The sequence below is a fragment of the Aegilops tauschii genome, chromosome 3, assembly GCF_002575655.3.
Source record: "Aegilops tauschii subsp. strangulata cultivar AL8/78 chromosome 3, Aet v6.0, whole genome shotgun sequence".
NCBI classification, from domain to species: Eukaryota; Viridiplantae; Streptophyta; class Magnoliopsida; order Poales; family Poaceae; genus Aegilops; species Aegilops tauschii.
The window spans coordinates 196,187,258-196,207,583 of record NC_053037.3 but is presented as its reverse complement, the minus strand read 5'-3'; the positions used below and the strand labels follow the sequence as shown (position 1 = coordinate 196,207,583).

The 20,326-nt window shown below is 46.4% G+C and overlaps 1 protein-coding gene across 1 annotated transcript; it reads right to left on the bottom strand.

Moving 5' to 3' along the window:
• Positions 1-6: 6 nt before the first annotated feature.
• LOC109738964 (CRS2-associated factor 2, chloroplastic) lies at positions 7-17,604 on the bottom strand. The gene is made up of 6 exons (XM_020298053.4): positions 16,781-17,604; positions 12,489-12,616; positions 10,229-10,454; positions 1,368-1,495; positions 1,100-1,253; positions 7-714 (listed from the first exon to the last, which is right to left on the bottom strand). Exons 1-6 carry the CDS (start codon positions 17,538-17,540, stop codon positions 299-301), a joined length of 1,812 nt encoding a protein of 603 aa, XP_020153642.1. The 5' UTR covers positions 17,541-17,604; the 3' UTR covers positions 7-298.
• Positions 17,605-20,326: the final 2,722 nt, after the last annotated feature.

Below are 20,326 nucleotides of genomic sequence, written 5' to 3'. Positions count from 1 at the left end.
AACTACTTTAGTGGCCTAAAACGTCTTGCATTTGTTCACAGGGTATATTGATCATGGATATGGTTTCGCTCTCCTAGTCTCCTTTACATAAAAAGGGTGTCTTTGCTGACTACAATCAGTCAATTTGTATGGAGTACTTCATGCTACATCACGAATAGCCCTCTAATCATCACATTTGCAATCATCCAGCCTAGAGTTTGGAGGAACGGGGAAAATGGATATACAATGCAAGCATGCCAGTCCAGGTGTGTTTTGATCATTTAGCCTGAACTCCCAGTAATGACGGCATCTATCGCTGTTACTCGCTGTTCAACTGCTCTATGACGGAGTCGATTGGTAATGACCCCAGTGGCGCCGATGACTCCAGACGCTCGAGCATGTCGTATTCAAAGTGATCATCATCGTCGGCATCAAGTGATTTCTCAAACTGATTTTCTTGGGGTCTAATGATTCCATCATCAGACTCATTTAGAGCTTCAGGGCCCTCCTTACCATTGCCCACGAGCAAAGCTGGGAATGAATGCTCCACAGCCTGCGATGTGATACTGAACTCGTCAACCCTCATAAGAAGCGTGTCAGGTGTAAGTGCATTGGCTTCATCGTCATCTAGCGACAATGCTATGGATGACTCTATTGCACGCTTCCACAGTTTAAACATTCTGGGTCTCAATACTTCTCTTATTGTCACATTGTTGCTGGCACCAGCGGATTCACCTGCATAAAAATACAAGTTTTCATGTTATGTCCAGACAGAGAGTGCAAAGGTCTTTGAAAAAAAAAATTAAAAGGCTTGAGAAACCCATCTTATTCAAGTGCCATTAGACATTATTTTATTTATACAGCACATGGATACCTGAGAGTGAACAAACAAAATGTACGAAACATAGGCATCCAATGGATCACTTGCAATGGGACGCAGAATGAAAATAGTAAATAAAAATAGGCTACAACATTCTATAGAAATGAGCATGTCAAAGCAACGAGACCGTGATTGCACTGTTTCCAAATGGCCTTGTATTGATGTAAGCATAGCTGTTCAAAAATTTATTGCTGCCTTCTGTATGATAAATAATTGTGAGTGCAAATTACAGGTACACACCTGAGCTATCCACAACAGATGACACTGCCCGATTATTCTTTTCAACTTTTGGAACGGGGGTGAGAGGCTTCAAATATCTGGATTTCCATCCTTTGCCTCTGTAGATTAATATCTGCTCCTTGTCAAATGACAAAAGGACGCAAGGAACAAGATCCTGCATACATAGAAACACAGAATTTTCGGTCGAGAGTACAATAAACTATAAAGTTAATATACTTCCATCAGCGGTGATGACATGGAAACATAACAGTTGTGTGGGAATGAATACCCTCAGTTTTGCCCCAATCTTTTTGTAGTCGCTTGGTTCCAAACCTTTGCAGTCAATCTTCACCAGATCATTTCCCTCAAAAGCATCTTGAACATCCTTTACAAGATTGATATATATTCCATTTTTTGCTGCAGAATTAAGAAATGAATATGCATTTTTTTTATATCTACATGCCCCGATCAATATGGAATAGAGATGAATATATTTTTGTCCCTCAACTCTACCCATAGTTTAGAAATGGTCCTTCAACTCAAAAACGAGGAAACTACCCGAAGTAACCCTAGGGACGAAAAATATCTGGTTTCAATAATTGATGGAATATGTTTTTCTGGTTTTCGAGGTTTTTTTTCTTTCAAAAAGGAGGTTAAAAAACCCCGGCGTCTACATCATCGCGATGCACACAGCCATGACCGAACCATTACAAGGTGTGAAATTAACACCTACGACTAAGTCAGACTTCTTTTGCAACAATGCCTTCAAGAAGGGATACACGTCATCGTTGTCACGTCTGACCGGAATGATTTTCACCATAATTGCTGAGATGAGCCAATGAAGACCAGCACAACAGCAGTGGACAACAATTTTTAACAAGGTAACAACGCAAATTGGTCGTTGCTGAACCCGGCCAATAAAGGCCAGGACAAGAGTTTTCACCCCGGATATGAAGCGGTGTTCCAATTAGCATTTGCTTTTGGAGTCGAGGGACCATTTCTACTATCGGTAAAGTTGAGGGACAAAAAATATACTTTTCTCTATGGAATAAGAAACGCATAACACATACACTGTAGGGGCAAATTTGACCAAGTTAGGTGGGTGTTTGGTTCTAGCCACGGCTTTGAAAACGCTCTTTTTGTGAAAAATAAGACCCATATGGCAGACACACAAAAAGTATGCCAAGATTTTCTTAGGCAAGCTAAAGTGTGGCCAAGAATTTTTGCACCTAAGGTTAGGCAAATTTGGCAGAAAAATGTGGAGCGTGGCTAGAAACCGAACAGCCCCTTAGCTGCCAACCAACAGGTCGTAATTTACAGCTAGTAACTTCTGTAGATATAGACCAAATTCCCTTCGACATACAGTACAGAGGTGTCACGGGAACAGCAACATGTCTATAGTCTGATACTTTCAGCATAAAACCTCGCAAACAAATGCAAAGTTTTGTACCCAAAGGCTAAGAATTACAGGGTCACGGCAACTCGTGAGGAGAGCTAGTCGCCCCAAGACAGGCTGCCCTATCTATCAGATATTTAATCTGAATAGTCCCGAGATCAAAATCATTACAAATGTTCCTAACGGTTACAAAGGCAGTGTGTTTTCATTCCTGAATATGGTGGCATTCCTTGAGTAGTCCCAGATTTCCAAAGAATGGAGAGTAACACTTCCGGCCAGATGCAGCTACCCAGGTGATCGGGAATGACGGCAGCCCACAAGTGTTGGAACCGAGCAGGAGGAAACAGCCCAAGGAGTCAGACCCGGTTAACTTTTGGGCAGCAGAGGAAAAGGTGATCCATGTCCTCCGATGAGTGAGCATATAGGGCAGCCAGCGTTGGAGGAGATATACTTGCGGAAGAGATTAGCACGCGTGTTCAAGCGCCCTCTGAAGAGTAGCCAACCGAAGATTTTGAGCTCATTCGGGCTCCTGCTGCGCCAAATTAAATTGGCGTGGTCACACTCCTGATCTTCCCTTCAATAGGGCATAGGCAGCCTTGGAGAACCCTAAAGCATGCACGAGCAATCACTGAGGCAAATCAAGAAACTCTGCCGTGGCAGCGTTGGTCAGCCGGTTCAGGAGGTTCGATAGTAATTCTTCCTGCATGATTTGGATACAAGTATATGGGCATTGGTGGAGTGGGAATAGAGGCTTGGGAAGGTTGAAGCTAGAGGTTGCTGGGTGAGCCAACGGTCTTGCCAGAAGAAGGTTGACATGCAATTATTTGTTAGGACGAAGGAAATCTGAAGTAGTGTATCTAGATGGATCTTGATAATGCTTGAGAGGAAGGAAGGTTGGGTGTAGTGGGTGAGTCTGTTGTTGTGGTTTCATAGGTACCAAGTAATTCAAGGTAAAGGGGAGGTGGAGGTGAGGCATTTGTAGGCAAATTTGAAGAGCAAGAAATTATTTTGGATATGCAAATCTTTGATGCCTAGACCACCGAACTTTTTTGGTTTACAAACATTTTTCCAAAAATTTAAGACACTTCGCACCAGTACACATTTCTTCAGCAGTCCAGAAAAAGGCTCGACGGATTGCGTCGGTAGCTTCGATAACTTTTTTGGGAAGCTGGAACACTGATATGAAATAAGTTGGTTGGGAGTCAAGAACATAGCAGATTAGAATGAGTCGTCCTCCTCTTGAGAGGAGTTTAGCATGCTGGACGGTGAGGTATCTGAAACAATTGGTGATGATAGGCTGGAAGGCAGAGGGCGGGAGTTTGTGGGTGGGCAGGGGCAAGCCTAGGCAGGACATTGACTGCTCCTGGTCATATGGACGCAGAGGAGGTGCACGAAAAACCAAAACGATCCTGGAAGAGGAAGGTTTATCCTGTATCGGCAGTTTGCAGAAGTGCGAGAATCAAATTCAAGAAAAAATTCCATCATGACAAATGAAAGGACTCTTTTGGAATAGCAGAGGTCTAGCAGACTTGGCTGAAAAAAGGTTCCTTGCGGAAGCGTCACTAGAGCACAAACTAGACTTTATTGCCCTACTAGAAACGGGTAGAGACAACTTCACTTCACAATTCCTTGGTACCTTATCTGGTGGTATAGATTTTGACTGGCACTGTCTCCCTCCAAGGGGACGATCCGGAGGGATTTTACTTGGGGTTAAGTGTGAAACGTTAGAGGTGATGAACGTCGTCCATGGAGATTATGCCGTTAAGTTTCGTGTTATGGCAAAACTCAATGGGTTTAGGTGGGCTTTGGTGGCTGTTTATGGAGCAGCTCAACCTGAGTTCAAACCAGATTTCCTCGCTGATCTTGTGAGAAGCTGTAGAGACGAAAGGTTACCAATCCTAGTGGGAGGAGATTTTAATATTATAAGGAGAAGAGAAGAGAAGAATAATGACAACTTCGATGGAAGATGGTCATTTATGTTTAATACGATCATTGAGAGCCTCAATCCAAGGGAGATCGACCTCTCCGGTAGACAGTTCACTTGGGCGAACTCGTTGCCGAATCCCACATATGAAAAGTTGGACAGGGTTCTCATTAGTGTTGATTGGGAACAAAAGTTTCCTCTTGTAACGGTGCAGGTGTTACAAAGGGCTATCTCTGATCATACCCCTTTGCTGGTCGATTCAGGAGAAGCGAACCATATGGGCAACAAGAACACCTTCTCTTTTGAACTAAGTTGGTTTGAGAAAGAGGGATTATTCTATATGGTTGCAAGGGAATGGGCTAAGGACTTTGGTGGGCATTCGAGTGTCGAAAGGTGGCAAAATAAAATTAGGCACTTGCGACAATTTTTGAGGGGTTGGGCCAGAAATGAAAGCGGGATTTATAAACAAGAAAAAGATAGACTTATCCGTATGATCAAAGCTTTAGATTTGAAAGTGGAATCTAACATGCTACACGCGACTGAACAGGCCGCTAAAACTAAGCTGAGCAGAAACTTCGTGTTCTTCTTAGAGAAGAAGAAATGAAATGGGCGCTGAGGGTTAAGGTTCTGAAAGTTGTCCAAGGGGATGACAATACTCAGTTCTTCCATGTGATTGCGAATGGCAAACATAGAAAAAAGAAAATCATCCAGCTCGAACAGGATGAAGGTACGGTGGTGGGGCATGAAAACCTCAAGCTGTATATTTCAAATTATTATAAACAACTTTTCGGGGCCACCTGAGGACAGTTTTGTGTCCCTCGACGAGCTCGCAGTTGGGGATATTCCTCAGCTAAGGACAGATGAAAATGAGATTTTGTCTGCGCCTTTACAGAAAAAGAGGTGTTCGAGGCAGTAACACAGATGAAGCAGAATAAGGCACCTGGACCAGATGGATTCCCAGCAGAATTCTACAAGAAATGCTGGCATATCATAAAGGGTGACCTCATGCCGATGCTCCATGAATTCTTCAATGGCCACCTGCAGCTTTTCCACCTTAACTTTGGAACAATAACGCTGTTACCAAAGAAGGAGGAGGCAGTACGTATTGAGCAGTTCAGGCACATATGTCTTTTAAATGTGAGTTTCAAAATTTTCACGAAAGTCGGCACGAATAGATTGACACCGATTGCCCATTCAGTGGTACAACCGAGTTAGCCGGCTTTCATGGCATGGAGACATATCCTTGAGGGGGTTGTTGTCTTACACGAAACTCTACATGAAACCCATTCGAAGAAACTAGATGGGGTGATCCAAGGTGGATTTTGAGAAAGCGTACAATAAGGTCAAATGGCCCTTCCTCCAACAGGCAATGCGCATGAAGGGGTTTAATGAAACCTGGAGGAAACAGGTGGATTCCTTTATTCAAAAAGGTAGCATGGGTATAAGGGGAACGATGACACGGGTCATTATTTTCAGACTCATAAGGGCTTAAGAAAAGGGGACCCGATGTCCCCTATTCTGTTCAACATAGTGGCAGATATGTTGGCAACTCTTATCGGTAGGGCCAAGTAGGAGGACTACTCCCTCATCTCGTTGATGGGGTGGGGGGAGGGGGGGGGGGGGGGTTCCATACTACAATACACTAATGACACTATATTGATGGAACATGATCTCGCAAAGGCTAGAAATATGAAGTTAGTACTTTGCGTTTTTGAACAATTGTCGGGGTTAAAGATTAATTTTAACAAGAGCGAACTGTTTTGCTTTGGAAGAGCCAAAGAGGAACAAGATGCGTATAGTCAATTGTTTGGTTGTGAAACAGGATCCTTGCCTTTCAGCTACCTCAGAATCCCAATTCATCAGCGCAAAGTATCAAATAAAGAATGGAAATGTATTGAGGATTGATTTGAAAAAAAGCTAAGCTACTTGAAGGGCAAGCTTATGTCTTATGGAGGTCGGCTTGTGTTAATAAATGCAGTATTACCTAGTATGCTGATGTTCCTGTTATCTTTCTTTGAAGTACCTATAGGGGTGCGGAAAAGGTTAGATTTCTATCGATCTCGTTTTTTCTGTCAATGTGATGAAGTAAAGACGAAATACAGATTGACCAGGTGGGATATTATTTGCAGACCCAAAGACCAAGCGGGGCTTGGGATTGAGAACCTGGAGATCAAAAACAAATGCTTGTTAAGCAAATGGCTTTTTAGGTTATCGGTTGAGACCGACGGTATGTGGGCACAGATCCTACGTAACAAATACCTGCAATCAAAGTCTTTGTCCCAGGTTACCGTAAGACCTAATGACTCGCCGTTTTGGTTACCGTAAGACGTAATGACTCGCCGTTTTGGAAGGGGCTAATGCGGACCAAGGATACTTTTTTTCGCAGAGCGAAATTTGTTGTTGGAAATGGTACAACAACCAGATTTTAGGAAGATACATGGTTAGGGGAGTGTCCTTGCAATATCCCACTCTGTATAATATTGTACAAAGTAAGGAGGTTTACATTGCTACAGTATTACAATCGTCCCCCTTGAACATCCAGTTCAGGAGGTCTCTAGTGGGGGAGCGGTGGAGCTCATGGTTGCATCTTGTGCGATGTTCAACTTTTTGATCAGCCTGACTCGTGTCATTGGAAGTTAACTAGAAACGGTGTTTTCACGGTAAAATCTATGTAAATGGATCTAATTGATTCTGGCCCAATCCCGGGATCAACTCATATTTGGAAAATTAAAGTTCCGTTGAGAATCAAGATCTTCATGTGGTTCGTTCACAAGCGAATGATACTCACCAAAGATAATCTGCTTAACCGTAGTTGGGTAGGCAGTTCACGTTGTTGTTTTTGTGATAATGATGAAAAAATACAACACCTCTTCATCGATTGCCCTCTCGCTAAGCTTCTTTGGCGTACGATTCATATAGCTTTTAACATCAGCCCTCCAGTTAGCATCAACATGTTATTTGGGCCGTGGCTTACTGGAGTGGAACCAATTACTGCGGGACGTATTGGGATAGGAATATGCGCACTACTTTGGACTATATGGAATTGCACGAATGATATGATCTTTAACAGACAGAATCTTATGGATTTCTTGCAGGTTATCTACAGAGCTTCCGCTTGGATCCGTACGTGGTCGTTACTCACTCATACGCACTCCAGGGAGCTTTTGGCTACTGGGTGCAACTGATGGGAGACGGTAGCACGGGCTATCTACAACCGGTTTGGATGGCGGTCCAATAATAGGATAGATGTTTAGTCGTATTGCCCTGTTCATAGCCGGTTGTGGCTTTGTTTATTTGCTTTGCTTTTTGTGCTCCTTTTGCGAGCTGTACTATACTGCGGACCTTGGTTTGTTTGGCTTTTAATAAAGTGGCCGCATGCATCGTTCTGATGTAGAGGCCGGGGGTCTTCCTCCTTTTCAGAAAAAAAAAAGCCCTAGGTAGGTTTGGGAAAGGATGAGGTGATACATCCAACGATCACAGGGATAGAGGCGGCAGTGGCATCATTTACATGGATGAGGACGGATGTTGTTTTGGTAACATTGATAGTGAGGCCAGTAGCGAGAGCGAAGTCGTCTAGGATTGACTTTAGGTGAGAGGCAGCCTCAATTGAGGCGCTGGCTATAACAAGTGTGTTGTCTGCGTATTAAAGGATGGTAGGAGGAAGATCTGGGTAGGTCGGGTGTTGCAGGTGACCAAGGTTGCTAGCGTGGGCTTTGAGAATGAGCTGCTGGAGAATGTCGGCCACGATGATGAATAGGTAGGGCGGGGGGAGGGTCCCATTGGCGGAGACCATTCTTGCAGTTGATGCAGTCCCCTGGTACGCCGTTTAGGAGGATGGCAGTTTTCCCGGTGGTAAGCAGATTTTCAATCCAGGAGCAGAAGCTAGTAGGATAACCCCGGTGGTTTAGAAGGAGCAAGGAAGACCAGGAAATGGAATCAAAGGCTTTCCTGAAATCGAGCTTCATGTCCATAGTTTCAGCCTTACGCCGATGACACCAGCTAACGGTGTCTGCTGCATAGATGAAGTTTTCGGCGATGGACCTACCCGAAATGAAGCCTGTTTGGTCTGCATGGACGAGTAAGGGGATGAATGCTTTCACCAAGTTCGTGAGAACTTTGGTGACCACTTTAATGTGGCAGTTTTGAAGCCAGATTAGCCTGAACGCATCAGCAGAACAGTGGGCTTCAGAGATTGAAGAAGAACGACCAGAGAGCGGTTAAAACGTTCCGTGTCAGCATAGCCATTAGCAAACTCGTGGAAGAAGGGGGTGATGATATGTTTGATTTGGCTCCAATATTTGCGATAGAAAGCCAATATTTGTTAGGTCTATAACATGGGCTATGCAATAGAGAAGTTGCATCTATAACATGGCATCAGAGCCTAGGTTTAGGTCTGTTTCGGACGCCGCAACTCGTCCTCCTCTCCGATCGATTTTTTTTCAGTCTCCCGGTCAGATTCCATCGATCTGCTCCTCTCAGATAGATTCCCCCTTCTGTTGACGGCCCGCCGTTGCTTCATATGTTCTCGACCAGACTGGCCTCCAAGCTCTGCTCCACGTACAGGCCCGCCCGTGCAGCTCTAGCAGTGTGCGTGCTGCTCCCCCCTGCAACCCTCATGGCCCCGCTGCAGCCTCTTGCCAGCCTTCTCCAGTCACCCGTTGCTGGCTTCCCATGGCCTGCTGCTATATGGCTGCTCTTCTTAGCTGTGTTCCTGGTCGCTGCTTGCTACATGCTGCTGTGCCTTCTCTACTTGTTGCTGCTTCTACAGGATTTTCGTGGCATCTTTTTGCATTGTCAATCTACACCCATTCTCTTGCCGCCGGTTTTCTTGGGCTATGATTTTGTGCGCAATGCTTCATTCTCTTGATGTGCTATCTTCTTATGACAACCCATCTTCTCTTGATACTTATATTGTATCTTCTACTGATGTGCTATCTTCTTATGACAACCCATCTTCTCTTGATACTTATATTGTATCTTCAACTGATGTGGTGTCTTCTCGTTATCTCCTTTGGCTTGGCTTGACAAGTTTTGAAGACCCTTCATGCTACGACGACACTCTCAAGACTATGTTTCCTTCCTTGTGCCCCAAGTCATGTCTAATATATATGTGCCCTTTGGACTATGCAATAGACAATTTGCATCTACAACAAGGTGGAAATACTTTATATTCTCTTCGCCGAGAAGAGCAGCTTTAACATTCCCAGAAGTCGATTTTTCGGAAATGGCACGTTGCAACGCTTTGATCGCCACTTTCCTAAGGGACTCGGCAGGGGAGGGAGGGTGATTTTCTTCTTTTAAATCTAGAAGGCCAATAATAACACTTTTGCAAGAGGCCTCTCTAAAGTGGGCTGGCAGAATCATGGACTAACAGAACTCCCTTAACAATTAGCCAATAACACTTTTGCAAGAGGCCTCTCTAAAGTGGGCTGGCAGAATCATGGACTAACAGAACTCCCTTAACAATTAGCCCTGGTCAATGGGATTTAGTTAAACTTAAAAAGTAATGTATTAAATGGTTGGTAAGGTTCCAGCAGTAAACTGACACTTACCCAGAACCAGTCATGTACCCCTTTCTGTGTATGACCGGACTGATCCATATTTTGTACTATTTGAAGAGAAATATGTGGACTAATGTTTATTTAATATGCTGGAAACATGTAAAGTTGAAAACACAGAAGAAGAAAGAAGAGCAAACTATAGAAGAGCTGGCCAGTTTTGGTTGGTTTCACAACCAGGCAGGTTCCAGGATTGACCTCAGTTGACTGTCGGAGAAACCCTGAACGATGGTGTAAAATTCGAATCTTCAACCCAACACAACAAATCATACCTAACTTTAAAATTGGCAGTAGAATCTGTCCTCTCCTTCTCATTTCAGCTGCTTCTTCCACCGTAAGTCCTCCAGGAGCTTGCTGGATGAGTTTTGGATAAACAGGAGCGGCTGGCTTCCAAAGCATTAATGGATAACGAGGACGGGTGTATGGGTTGTAATTTCGTCCACGGTACAAGAAAACAACTCCACCTACTCGTTTAATGACCTTTCCACCTGATTTCTCCTGGAAATACAGATATTATATAGTTAACCTATCTGAGCGAGCAGCATAATAAGTTAGAATGCATATATGACAATTGAGCTCTTATTACACTACTACTACTCCCTCCGTCCGGGTTTATTAGGCCTGAAGACAACTTCTCTTAGACCAAGACACATAGTAACTTGCTCACATTAATTATTCCATTCCACTCCCAATGCACTCTCTCACATGCATGCAGCCAATGAAAAAGCACGCATGAAGTGTATTAATTTTTCAGCCATGGCACCAACAACAATGGTTTTCAATGCAACCAATGAAATGGTTGCATGCATGCACCTTTCCAAAGCGGGGCCTTATAAAAGGGGGACATGCTTGTGATGCTGAGAGGCCTAATAAACCCAGACGGAGGGAGTAGCTGCTAAGAAACACAAATGTCTAAAACCAAACAAGTAAACAAGTTTCCCTGGACCTTGGAGCACGAACTCGTAACTTAAAGGGTGTACCCAGTGCTGAAAGCTCCTACACAAGGTGGGGTCTAGGGAAGAGAATTTCTAGACAGCCTTACCCTTGAATAATAATTCTGCAAAGAGGCTGGTTCAAAAACAGGACCTCCAGGCCACAAGTGGAGAGACTACCACTGCGCCAGCCCTACCCTTGTAACTTGTGTGCAGAATAAATTTGTTGTGGCCGACGTCGTTAGTTACTTGGTGGGATACTAGCTGTGCGCGAGGGTCGTTGCTGTATAGGGGTCGTGGTACAGGAGAAGGATAATGAGGAAAGATTGGAGAATTGCAGGGGTAGAACAGAAGCATAGGTAGGAACTACATATTTCATTGCCTTCCTTGCTTACAAGGGGGGTACATCCTTATATAGACTTTTTAGGTTGGTTACTGTTCACTGAACAGTACAGCTGGGACTACTACAAAACTGCTCCTTTACAGAGCTATCCCAACCTGACTTGAACACAACCAACTTTAGACTCAAACTTCTACTAGGACTCCTACTCACTCTGGATACTCCTGGACTGAGCTAACTTTTTTTTTGAACGAGAGAGGGGTCCAGAAGGACCCCGAAACTGCATTGATATTAAAACAGTGGTACACAGCAGAATGCAAAAGGACCCAGAACTAATCCTAAATAGCAAACTGGTCCCTGCATTTTACAAAGAGGACCCCAACAACCAGATGAGCAACGCAATTGGGTCCCTGACATCTTCACGGGTGCAGCCACGTCGTCGCCGAGGACAATACCACTTGGGACGGCAGAGCTTCCATGGCACCACGCCATAGACTCCATGTAGAAGATGAGCTGCCTCCCTATAGGCTCCTTGGCAGGGAGGAAGAAACAAGAAGGCCGCCCTTCGGCCACCACGTGCGGCGGCGAGATGGGGCCAGCCGGCAGCCGAGCACCTTGGCTGGCGCCGTAGCAAGTCCCAATCAGCCACCAGAGATAAGCACAAACCCAATTAGGATCACCATCTCCTCTCTGCTTCGATTCCACCACCAAGATGACCTTGGAAACTGGAGACAGAGCAGAATACCTCCATGGCATGGAACCAGTCGAGCTTATTGGTGCAGAGGCCGGCGCCGCGTTCCATAGCAGCAGCTGATCTCTAGCCAGCTCCGCCAGGATCACCACCACCTATAGCCACCAGCCGCTGCTCGCCCGCAGCGGCGGCATCCTCCACATCGGCATAACGCCAGACACCACATGGGCACAACACAACCTAAAACTAGATACTTTATTCACATAACTACACCGAGCACCTCTCCCTTATCTGCTCCGGCCGCCGTAGCCGTCGGAGAAGATAGGGGATCGGGCCGGAAGCTGCGGCTCTCTCTCGACTCTCAACGGCCTATCTCGAAGCGCCCGTTTGGATATCCCGGACTGAACTAACTCTGGATACTCCTGGACTGAACTAGGTTCATCTAATGGCAGCTGGATTCTCTTAGATGTCGCAACAAATTATAGTTCAATTTATATAGATCCTCAGAGAATGACATCAACACAAGCACATGATCACAACTGAATGGGAAAGTTGTACAAAAAGTATACCTCAAGGTGATAACAAAGGTTGTTCATATCAACAGTCGGTACTCCTCGACATCTCACTTTGCAGACCTCCTGGCGCCTCCAATGGCAATGTATCATCTCCAACATGTTGTGGGTCAACCCATCCCTTCCTACAGCCAATTAATCAGAAAATGCATTATTAGCCCCAGACTCCAATAAGAAAGCTTAATTCTGCACAAGCTTATCAAGGAAAATTTCAGGTTGAGTTATGATCCAAATGTCCTAATTGTTGCCCCTACCTTAATTCAAACGGAACTTATCAAATACTTTAGAAAGCAAATTTTGACTATGTAGTTCCATCTCAAGGTTTCCCTTCCATGTGGAGTATTCTTAGGCATCTTATCCAATTTGTTGCCAAAATTCTAATATGAGTAACATCGTGATTCTTCCGATCTGCTGCCTCTCGATCCTAGCCCTTAGGGGTGTGGCATTGTATTCTCCGGTGTTGCCCTTCTTGGGCTTGTACTAAACCTTCTTTTCTACCAATGCATCAGGACGCAAACTTTAGCTCAAAAAAGTGCAAGCAACAATAACAAGAAAAACATTAAGGATTCTTATATATATATATACCACTGTAAAGAGTGGCATATTAGAAAATGTTATTTCACGTGCGTCCAAGGATCCAAATGTCAGTGAAATGAGAGGCAATTCCTTAATTGCCAATTTTCAGAGTTTTGAGAGCAAACAGTAGGCCTTCCTACTGTGTACATTTATAATGTTCTGTTCTAATGCTGTACGAAAGGGATAAAAAAGAAGGAAAGCAAGAAAATAGCTAAAAAAAGGCCCCCTGCTGGCTAATAAAAGGAATACCCCTAATTGTACAAAAAAGAGATTTAAAAAAGAGATGTTAAATGAATGCATCCACCCATGCCTGTAGGTCCAAGTAAGTATTTGTCCTTTAGCACCCCATACTTGTGCACGGGCAGTCGTAGCCACACACGCGCGGCGAGGCATGAAGAGGGCGATCAAGGATAAAAACGAGATACAAGGCTAAGAGAAGCAGCCAAGCCAGAGAACAGAGGACGAGCTGGACCCCCGGCAAGATCCTTGCCGGGACGGCTTGCGAGACCCCGGCAAGATCCTTGCCGGGACGACCTACAGAGCACTAACAAGAGCACCACCCTTGAGGTTGAGAACTCTGACACCATCGACAACGTTAAGGCCAAGACTCAGGGGCGCGCGTAGTGGCGTGCAGATCTTTGTGAAGGCCAGAAGGCGCAGTACCCTGCAAGATCCTTGCCAGGGACATCCGCGAGGCCCCGGCAAAATCCTCGCCGGGGACATCGGCAAGACACTGCCACCCCGTCACCGCTCCCGCACAGTGACCGACCTGCCAGCCTGGCAAGCACCTGCGTGGTGGCATGCAGATCTCCATGAAGAACCTGCCACCTCTCCAGCACAGCAGCTGGCCAGCCAACTTGGCACTGCATGCCTCGTCGGCGTGGACGCGTGTCAAGACAGGGCGGGGCGGCAACGGACGAGACGGGCTCTATTCCCGTCCCCGATAAAGCTAGAGGACACGTAAGCAGCGCATTTAATGTGTTTGTCCTAAGACGCCAGTGATAAACATAGACACTGTAACTACTTTACACCTCCTGTGTGCCACTGTGGCAGCCCCTTGGACATAAAAAAGGAGGCCCACGGTGTACTGGAGGAGGATTCAAACTTTTGAACCTCTCGGCCCAGCTTGCATGCGAGCAGCTACCGAAGCTCAAGAACACAGAATACACAATCAAGCAGGACTAGGGTTTTACACTTCTCAGCGGCCCGAACCTTGGTAAAAATCCGTCGTGTTGACCATTAGATCCGCTCTTTGCTCTACCCCTCTTCCCTGTCGAGCCGTAGAAGGGATCCACGTGATCCCATAGGTGTAGTTCTGCACGCCGACATCTTTGGCGCGCCAGGCAGGGGCGGAGAGTTTTGCAAACCCGATCTAGCGGTTAGCGCGTCGTTTCCTCGATCACCATGGCTCCGAAGAAGAAGGGGATCACGGCGATCGGTTCTTCCGGAGACGAACCGCCCGTGCCAACGCGGACGGGCGATGGGGTAGTCGCGGATGGTGGTGGAGGTGCGGATCACGACCATCCACGACACTCCGGCAACCGAAGCCAGGCGAGCGGCGTCGTTCGTGCCCAAGACGACGAGCCGCATGCCGCCGCGTCCAAGAACGGAGCCGTGCCGCCTACAGGCGGCGCGGGGACCTCCAAGGGTGGAGCCGTACTGCCTACGGGCGGCGCGGCGACCTCCAAGACACCCCCGCCGACGCCCGCGCCGCGATCCTCTCAGGTCGTGCGCGACGAGCAGCGCCGCGACGTTGGAGACCCCGGGGGCCGCATGGGAAGAGCCCTCTACATCATTCCCGAGATGCGCGGGGCCGACACGCACGCCAAGACGCTGGTCAAGATGGCGCACGGCCACGGAACCGTGACGGCGCTCCTTCTAACATGGTTAGAAGTCCGAGCACCTCCTGTTCCTCGTGCTTGTCGCTGCCACCTACGCCAGCAGAAGCATTAGCGCGAGTAACGGAAATGTTAACGCCCACACGTGTGGGCGTTAGCCATCTCAACCACACGCCTCCATCGCCATAGCAGTATATGCACGAATCTTGGCACATTTTGACTGATTTTGTGTGCCACGTAGGACAAGGCGTGTGTGTGGTGTGTGAGAGAGGTCGCCCACACATCCGTTTTACCACACGGAGGGGCCGGTGTGTGGGCGTTTAGCAGTTCGCCCACACACCAGTTTTCAGTCACGCACAAGGGCTGGTGTGTGGGCGTTTGCCATCTCGCCCACACGCCCGCCTCCTCTCCCACACCCCAAGCTGCCAGTTGCCATGCGTTTTGCAGTGTACATGGCAACTGCCCTAGTGTGATTGCAAGAAGATGGCAACTCTCTCTTTTTTTTACCCCGAACATGTCAATTGCCATATTTTTGCATGGTACATGGCAAACTGCCCTAGCGTGCACGTAAGCAGATGGCAACTCTTTCTTTTTACATGGCAACTGCCCTAGCGTGCTTGTGAGCACATGCCAACTCTCTCTTTTACCCGAACATGTTTTTTTGCCATGCCTTTTTTTGTAGCGCTACATGGCAACTGCCTAGTGTTAGTAGGTGGCAACTCCTAAAGTTTTGACATCATGGCAACTGCAGTAGACCAGACCACACATGGCAACAGTTGTAGTTGTCCAAAAAAATGGCAATCTGGAACTTTGACCTGAGATGGCAACTGCAGTTGAGCAAACATGGCAACTGTAGTTGTCCGACATGGCAACCGTAGTTCAGCGACATGGCAACTGCACTTAAACGAACATGGACGAGGGTCCGGCCCATGGCAACTGCGGGCGCGCGGTAAAGTGTCACGTGGGGCGTGCGGGACCACGAGGTACGAGGCCTGACGTACCGGGCGTGTGGGCGTTATCTATTTTGCCCACACGCACGCGTGTAAGAGGGACCGGGAGGGGAAAAAAGAGGCGTGTGGGCGCTAGTTGTTTTGCCCACACACAGGCGTGTGGGCTGGTCCTCTTAGGCACCACACAGAACGTGTGGGCAGATCCCTTAACGCCCACACGTGTGCGGCGTCCTTTCATAAAATTAAAACCAACAAGGAGTATTGCTATATCTATATCAGTTCACAAGTGAGTTAGGGTTCGACACAAATAATTTGGGGTATCCAATCTAATCTAACGACTCAACCAGTTATCTTGCATATATGAAAATTATGCCTTCATTGCACATTTAATCCCTTAACTACACCATAGTAGATTTACAACCCCTGCTTTCAAATTGTAAGAAATTGCACAAACCTATTTCTTGTTGTTTAGTCCTGACGCTATGATTGCTGATCCTACCACTCAATACGATGTACTATTATTTTCTTCAATCCAATGATGTATAGTTACGGGAAAAAAACTACTGTATTATTGTTTTTAGTGTTATTAAAATTGAGCTAAGTTCACCAATTTAACACCTGGTAGCAATATCATACTTCTTGGATTCATGGTTATACATCGGACAAAACATGCATTTGCAAGTATAGATGCATGAGATGAGAACCTAGCATGCACATATATTTCTCCTTTCGACACCACATATCTCACTTCAATCTGAAGTCAGAACAAATGGCAACGGCAAATATCTTCTTGTCTTGTTGTTTTTGAGAACTATAATAGTTACTCCCTCCATTCCAAAATAGATGACCCAACTTTGTACTAACTTTGTGCTAAAGTTTGTTCATCTATTTTGGAACGGAGGGAGTAGTTAGTTACTGTACTTACCAATGTTGAGTTGCCGGTTATGCGACATATGAGGCTTGACGAGCTCACGCACCTCGGCTGAGGTGAGTGGCTCCCCTAGAACCTCCTCCCGGCTCCTTCCGTCGCCGGGGCTCACCCTGGCGAAGTCCAGCTGCCTCCTCCCCCTCACCTCCATCATGATCCCGTGCGGACTCACCGTTCGTGGCGGCTCCTGGCCAAGCGGCGTGTGCAGCCGCACGCCCCTTCGCCGGGCCTTCTCTTCCTTGGTCAGCAGAGGTGCCTTTCCGGTCCACGGCCGCGGCATGGTCGGCGGGGCGAAAGGCAGGAACGGAGGTTCCCGGATGGCCAGCGGCGCGGCGCGGGGCGCCTCGGAGTAGCTGAACTGAAAGTCGAACGGAGCACCGGGGAGACGGAATGTGACACCGGAAGGGCCTACGACGACAGAGCGCCCGGCGGCGGCGTCTGTGGGGTCGGTTGTGAGGAGGGCCTCGCCCTTGCCTGTGGCTGCGGCTGGGGGCACGGGCTTTCGGTAGGAGGTACGCAGGTGGGGTGCGCGGAAGGCGGGGTTGGTGTGGGTGGTTCTTGGAGCCGGCGTTGCCGCTTGTTCTTGGAAAGATTGCTCGTGATGGTTCTCGGGGTGGCGGCGGCGAGGTGGGGGGGGAGGTAGAGGGACGGCGCGGTTCTTGGGATTGTGGCGGTTAGGAGGGGGAGGGGGAGGACAGGAAAATAGGTTAGCCCGCCCAGCGGGGGAGGGGACTGGACGCTGCGGCGGCGGCGGCATGGCGGGAAGTGGTTTCGGTTGGACGGACAACAGAGGCGAGAAGAGAAAGAGATAACGAGTATTTGGCTCACTGACGGGTAGGAGCGAAGGCAGGGAAAACCATCTCTCTCAGCCGTCAGATCTAAAACTAATGGTTCTGATCTAGTGCTACAAAATGCAAGAACACTATCAATTCTATATACCATTATACTGATGTTGAAATATATTGCTCATCTCCAGAAGCGATCCATGCTGAAGCGCTGGCTCGGATGAAAGCTATACACATAGCGAAGAATTTCGGTATGGAGCGTGTGATTTCTAACACAGACTGTTTGCTTCTATCCCAAACAGTGTGCTCCATAAATTCTGACCGTGCAAAGCTGGATACTCTCTTTAGGGAGATGAAATTTCTTCTTCAAATGGATTTCATCGACTACAAAGTTATTTTTAATTTATGTGATTGTAATATGCCTGCACGCTTGCTTGCTAGTCATGGTGGTAGATTAGTCACGGAAAGGCAGCGTGTTTGGCTAACTGGGTTACCTACTGATGTAATGGGTGTTGTGGCCAACGATTTAGTCGCGCCCACTAGTTAATGAAATGCACGTTGTTCCACGTCAAAAAAAATATTGCCCGCCTCCCTTCATTAGCTCGGACTGATTGGTGAACTGGTTAGGTGCATAAACTTGCAACCAAGAGGTTCAAGGTAATTGCGGCATGCCCCCGCTTCTGCAGCACACGTCATAAAACTCCAAAGGGGCATAGACGTGAGAGGGAGTATTGGAGTATAATGTCCGACTCTCTCCCATAGTTCGGACTTTTGAATGAGTTGGCTGAAGCATGAATTTCATATGGTTGATACATCTTCAACGTATCTATAATTTATGAAATATTCATAAATTGTTTACAACAATTGTATATGGTTTTGGTATGATTTGATTAGAACTAAATCAGACTGACGTTGTTTTTAGCAGAACTACCGTGGTGTTATTTTTTGTGCGAAATAAAAGTTCTCGAAATGGGCTGAAAATTTACGGTGATCATTTATGGACCAGAAGAGATCCACAGAGCACCAGAGCTGGACCAGGAGGCCACAAGCCTAGGGGCGCCCCCACCCCCCGGTGCACGCCTCCCGAGCTTGTGGGGCCCTCAGGCACCCCCTAACTTGATTCCAACGCCAAAATACCCATATATATGCAGTAACCTCTCAAAAGAACCCTAGACAAGAAGTTCCACCGCCGCAAGCCTCTGTAGCCACAAAAAACCAATCGGGACCCCGTTTTGGCACCCTATTGGAGGGGGAAATCATCACCGTAGGCCATCTTCATCATCCTGTCGGCCACCATGATGAGGAGGGAGTAGTTCACCCATGGGGCTAAGGGTATGAACCAGTAGCTATGTGTTTTACCTCTCTCTCTCTCGTGTTCTTGATTTGGCACGATCTTGATGTACCGCGAGCTTTGTTAATATAGTTGGATTTTATGGTGTTCATCCCTCTCTACCTTCTTGTGATGAACTGAGTCTTGATCTTTGAGGTTTCACTATTATCAGGTTAAATTTTATGGATTTGAGAACACTTGATGTATGTCTTGCGTGGGATACCCATGGTGACAATGGGGGTTCTATTGATTCACTTGATGTATGTCTTGGCACTCAACTTGCGGATTCCCGAGGTGACATTGGGTAATCTATGCATAGGGGTTGATGCACGTTTTCATCCTTGTTTCTTCGGTAGAAATCTTGGGGCACTCTTCGAGGTTCTTTGTGTTGGATTGAATATTATGAATCTGAAGTTGTTTGATGCATATCGTATAATTGACCCATGGATACTTGTGGTGGCATTGGATTATCTAGGTGACATTAGAGTTGATTGATGTGTATCATATGGTGTTATTTTAGTATGAACTCTAGGGTTGTTTGTGACACTTTTAGGAATAGCTCAAAAGATTATCAGAAGGAATAACTTTAAGGTGGTTTCATACCCTACAAGCAATTTCATCTTATATTCTCCGCAATAGGAACTTTGGAGTGACTCTTTGTCGCACGTTGAGGGATTGCCATATGTTTTAGTTATGTTATCATTGTTGAGAGACTTTGCACTAGTGAAAGTATGAACCCTAGGCCTTGTTTTCAAGCATTGCAATACCGTTTTTGCTCACTTTCGTTACTAGTTACCTTGTTGTTTTTATATTTCAAATTACAAAAACATATATCTACTGTCCATATTACGCTTGTATCACCATCTCTTCGCGAATTAGTGCACCTATACAATTTACCATTGTATTGGGTGTGTTGGGGACACAAGAGACTCTTTGTTATTTGGTTGCAGGGTTGTTTGAGAGAGACAATCCTCATCCTACGCCTCCCACGGATTGATAAAGCTTAGGACATCCACTTGAGAGAAAATTGCTACTCTCCTACAAAACTCTGCACTTGGAGGCCCAACACGAGTCTACAAGAAAAAGGTTGTGTAGTAGACATCAAGATCTTTTCTGGCACCGTTTGATACGTCTCCAACGTATCAATAATTTTTAATTGTTTGATGCTATTATATTATCATTCTTGGATGTTTTCCAATCATTTTATAGAAACTTTATATCATTTTTTGGGACTAACCTATTGACATAGTGCCTAGTGCCAGTTGCTGTTTTTGCTTGTTTATTACTTCGCAGAAAATATACCAAACGGAGTCCAAACGCAACGAAGCTTTTTGGAGATATTTTCTGGACCAGAAGACACAAGTTGGGCCAAGGAAGTACCATAGGGGGGCTCCGAGGGGAGCATAACCCACTTGGGCGCGCCTGGGG

Excerpts from the sequence above, each read along its gene's own strand:
- LOC109738964 (XM_020298053.4), bottom strand. The coding sequence starts at position 17,540 with ATGCCGCCGCCGCCGCAGCGTCCAGTCCCCTCCCCCGCTGGGCGGGCT. Across the intron at positions 12,617-16,780 it reads TAACCGGCAACTCAACATTG|GAAGGGATGGGTTGACCCAC; the intron begins GTAAGTACAGTA and ends AATTGGCTGTAG. Across the intron at positions 1,254-1,367 it reads AGATTGGGGCAAAACTGAGG|GATCTTGTTCCTTGCGTCCT; the intron begins GTATTCATTCCC and ends CTATGTATGCAG.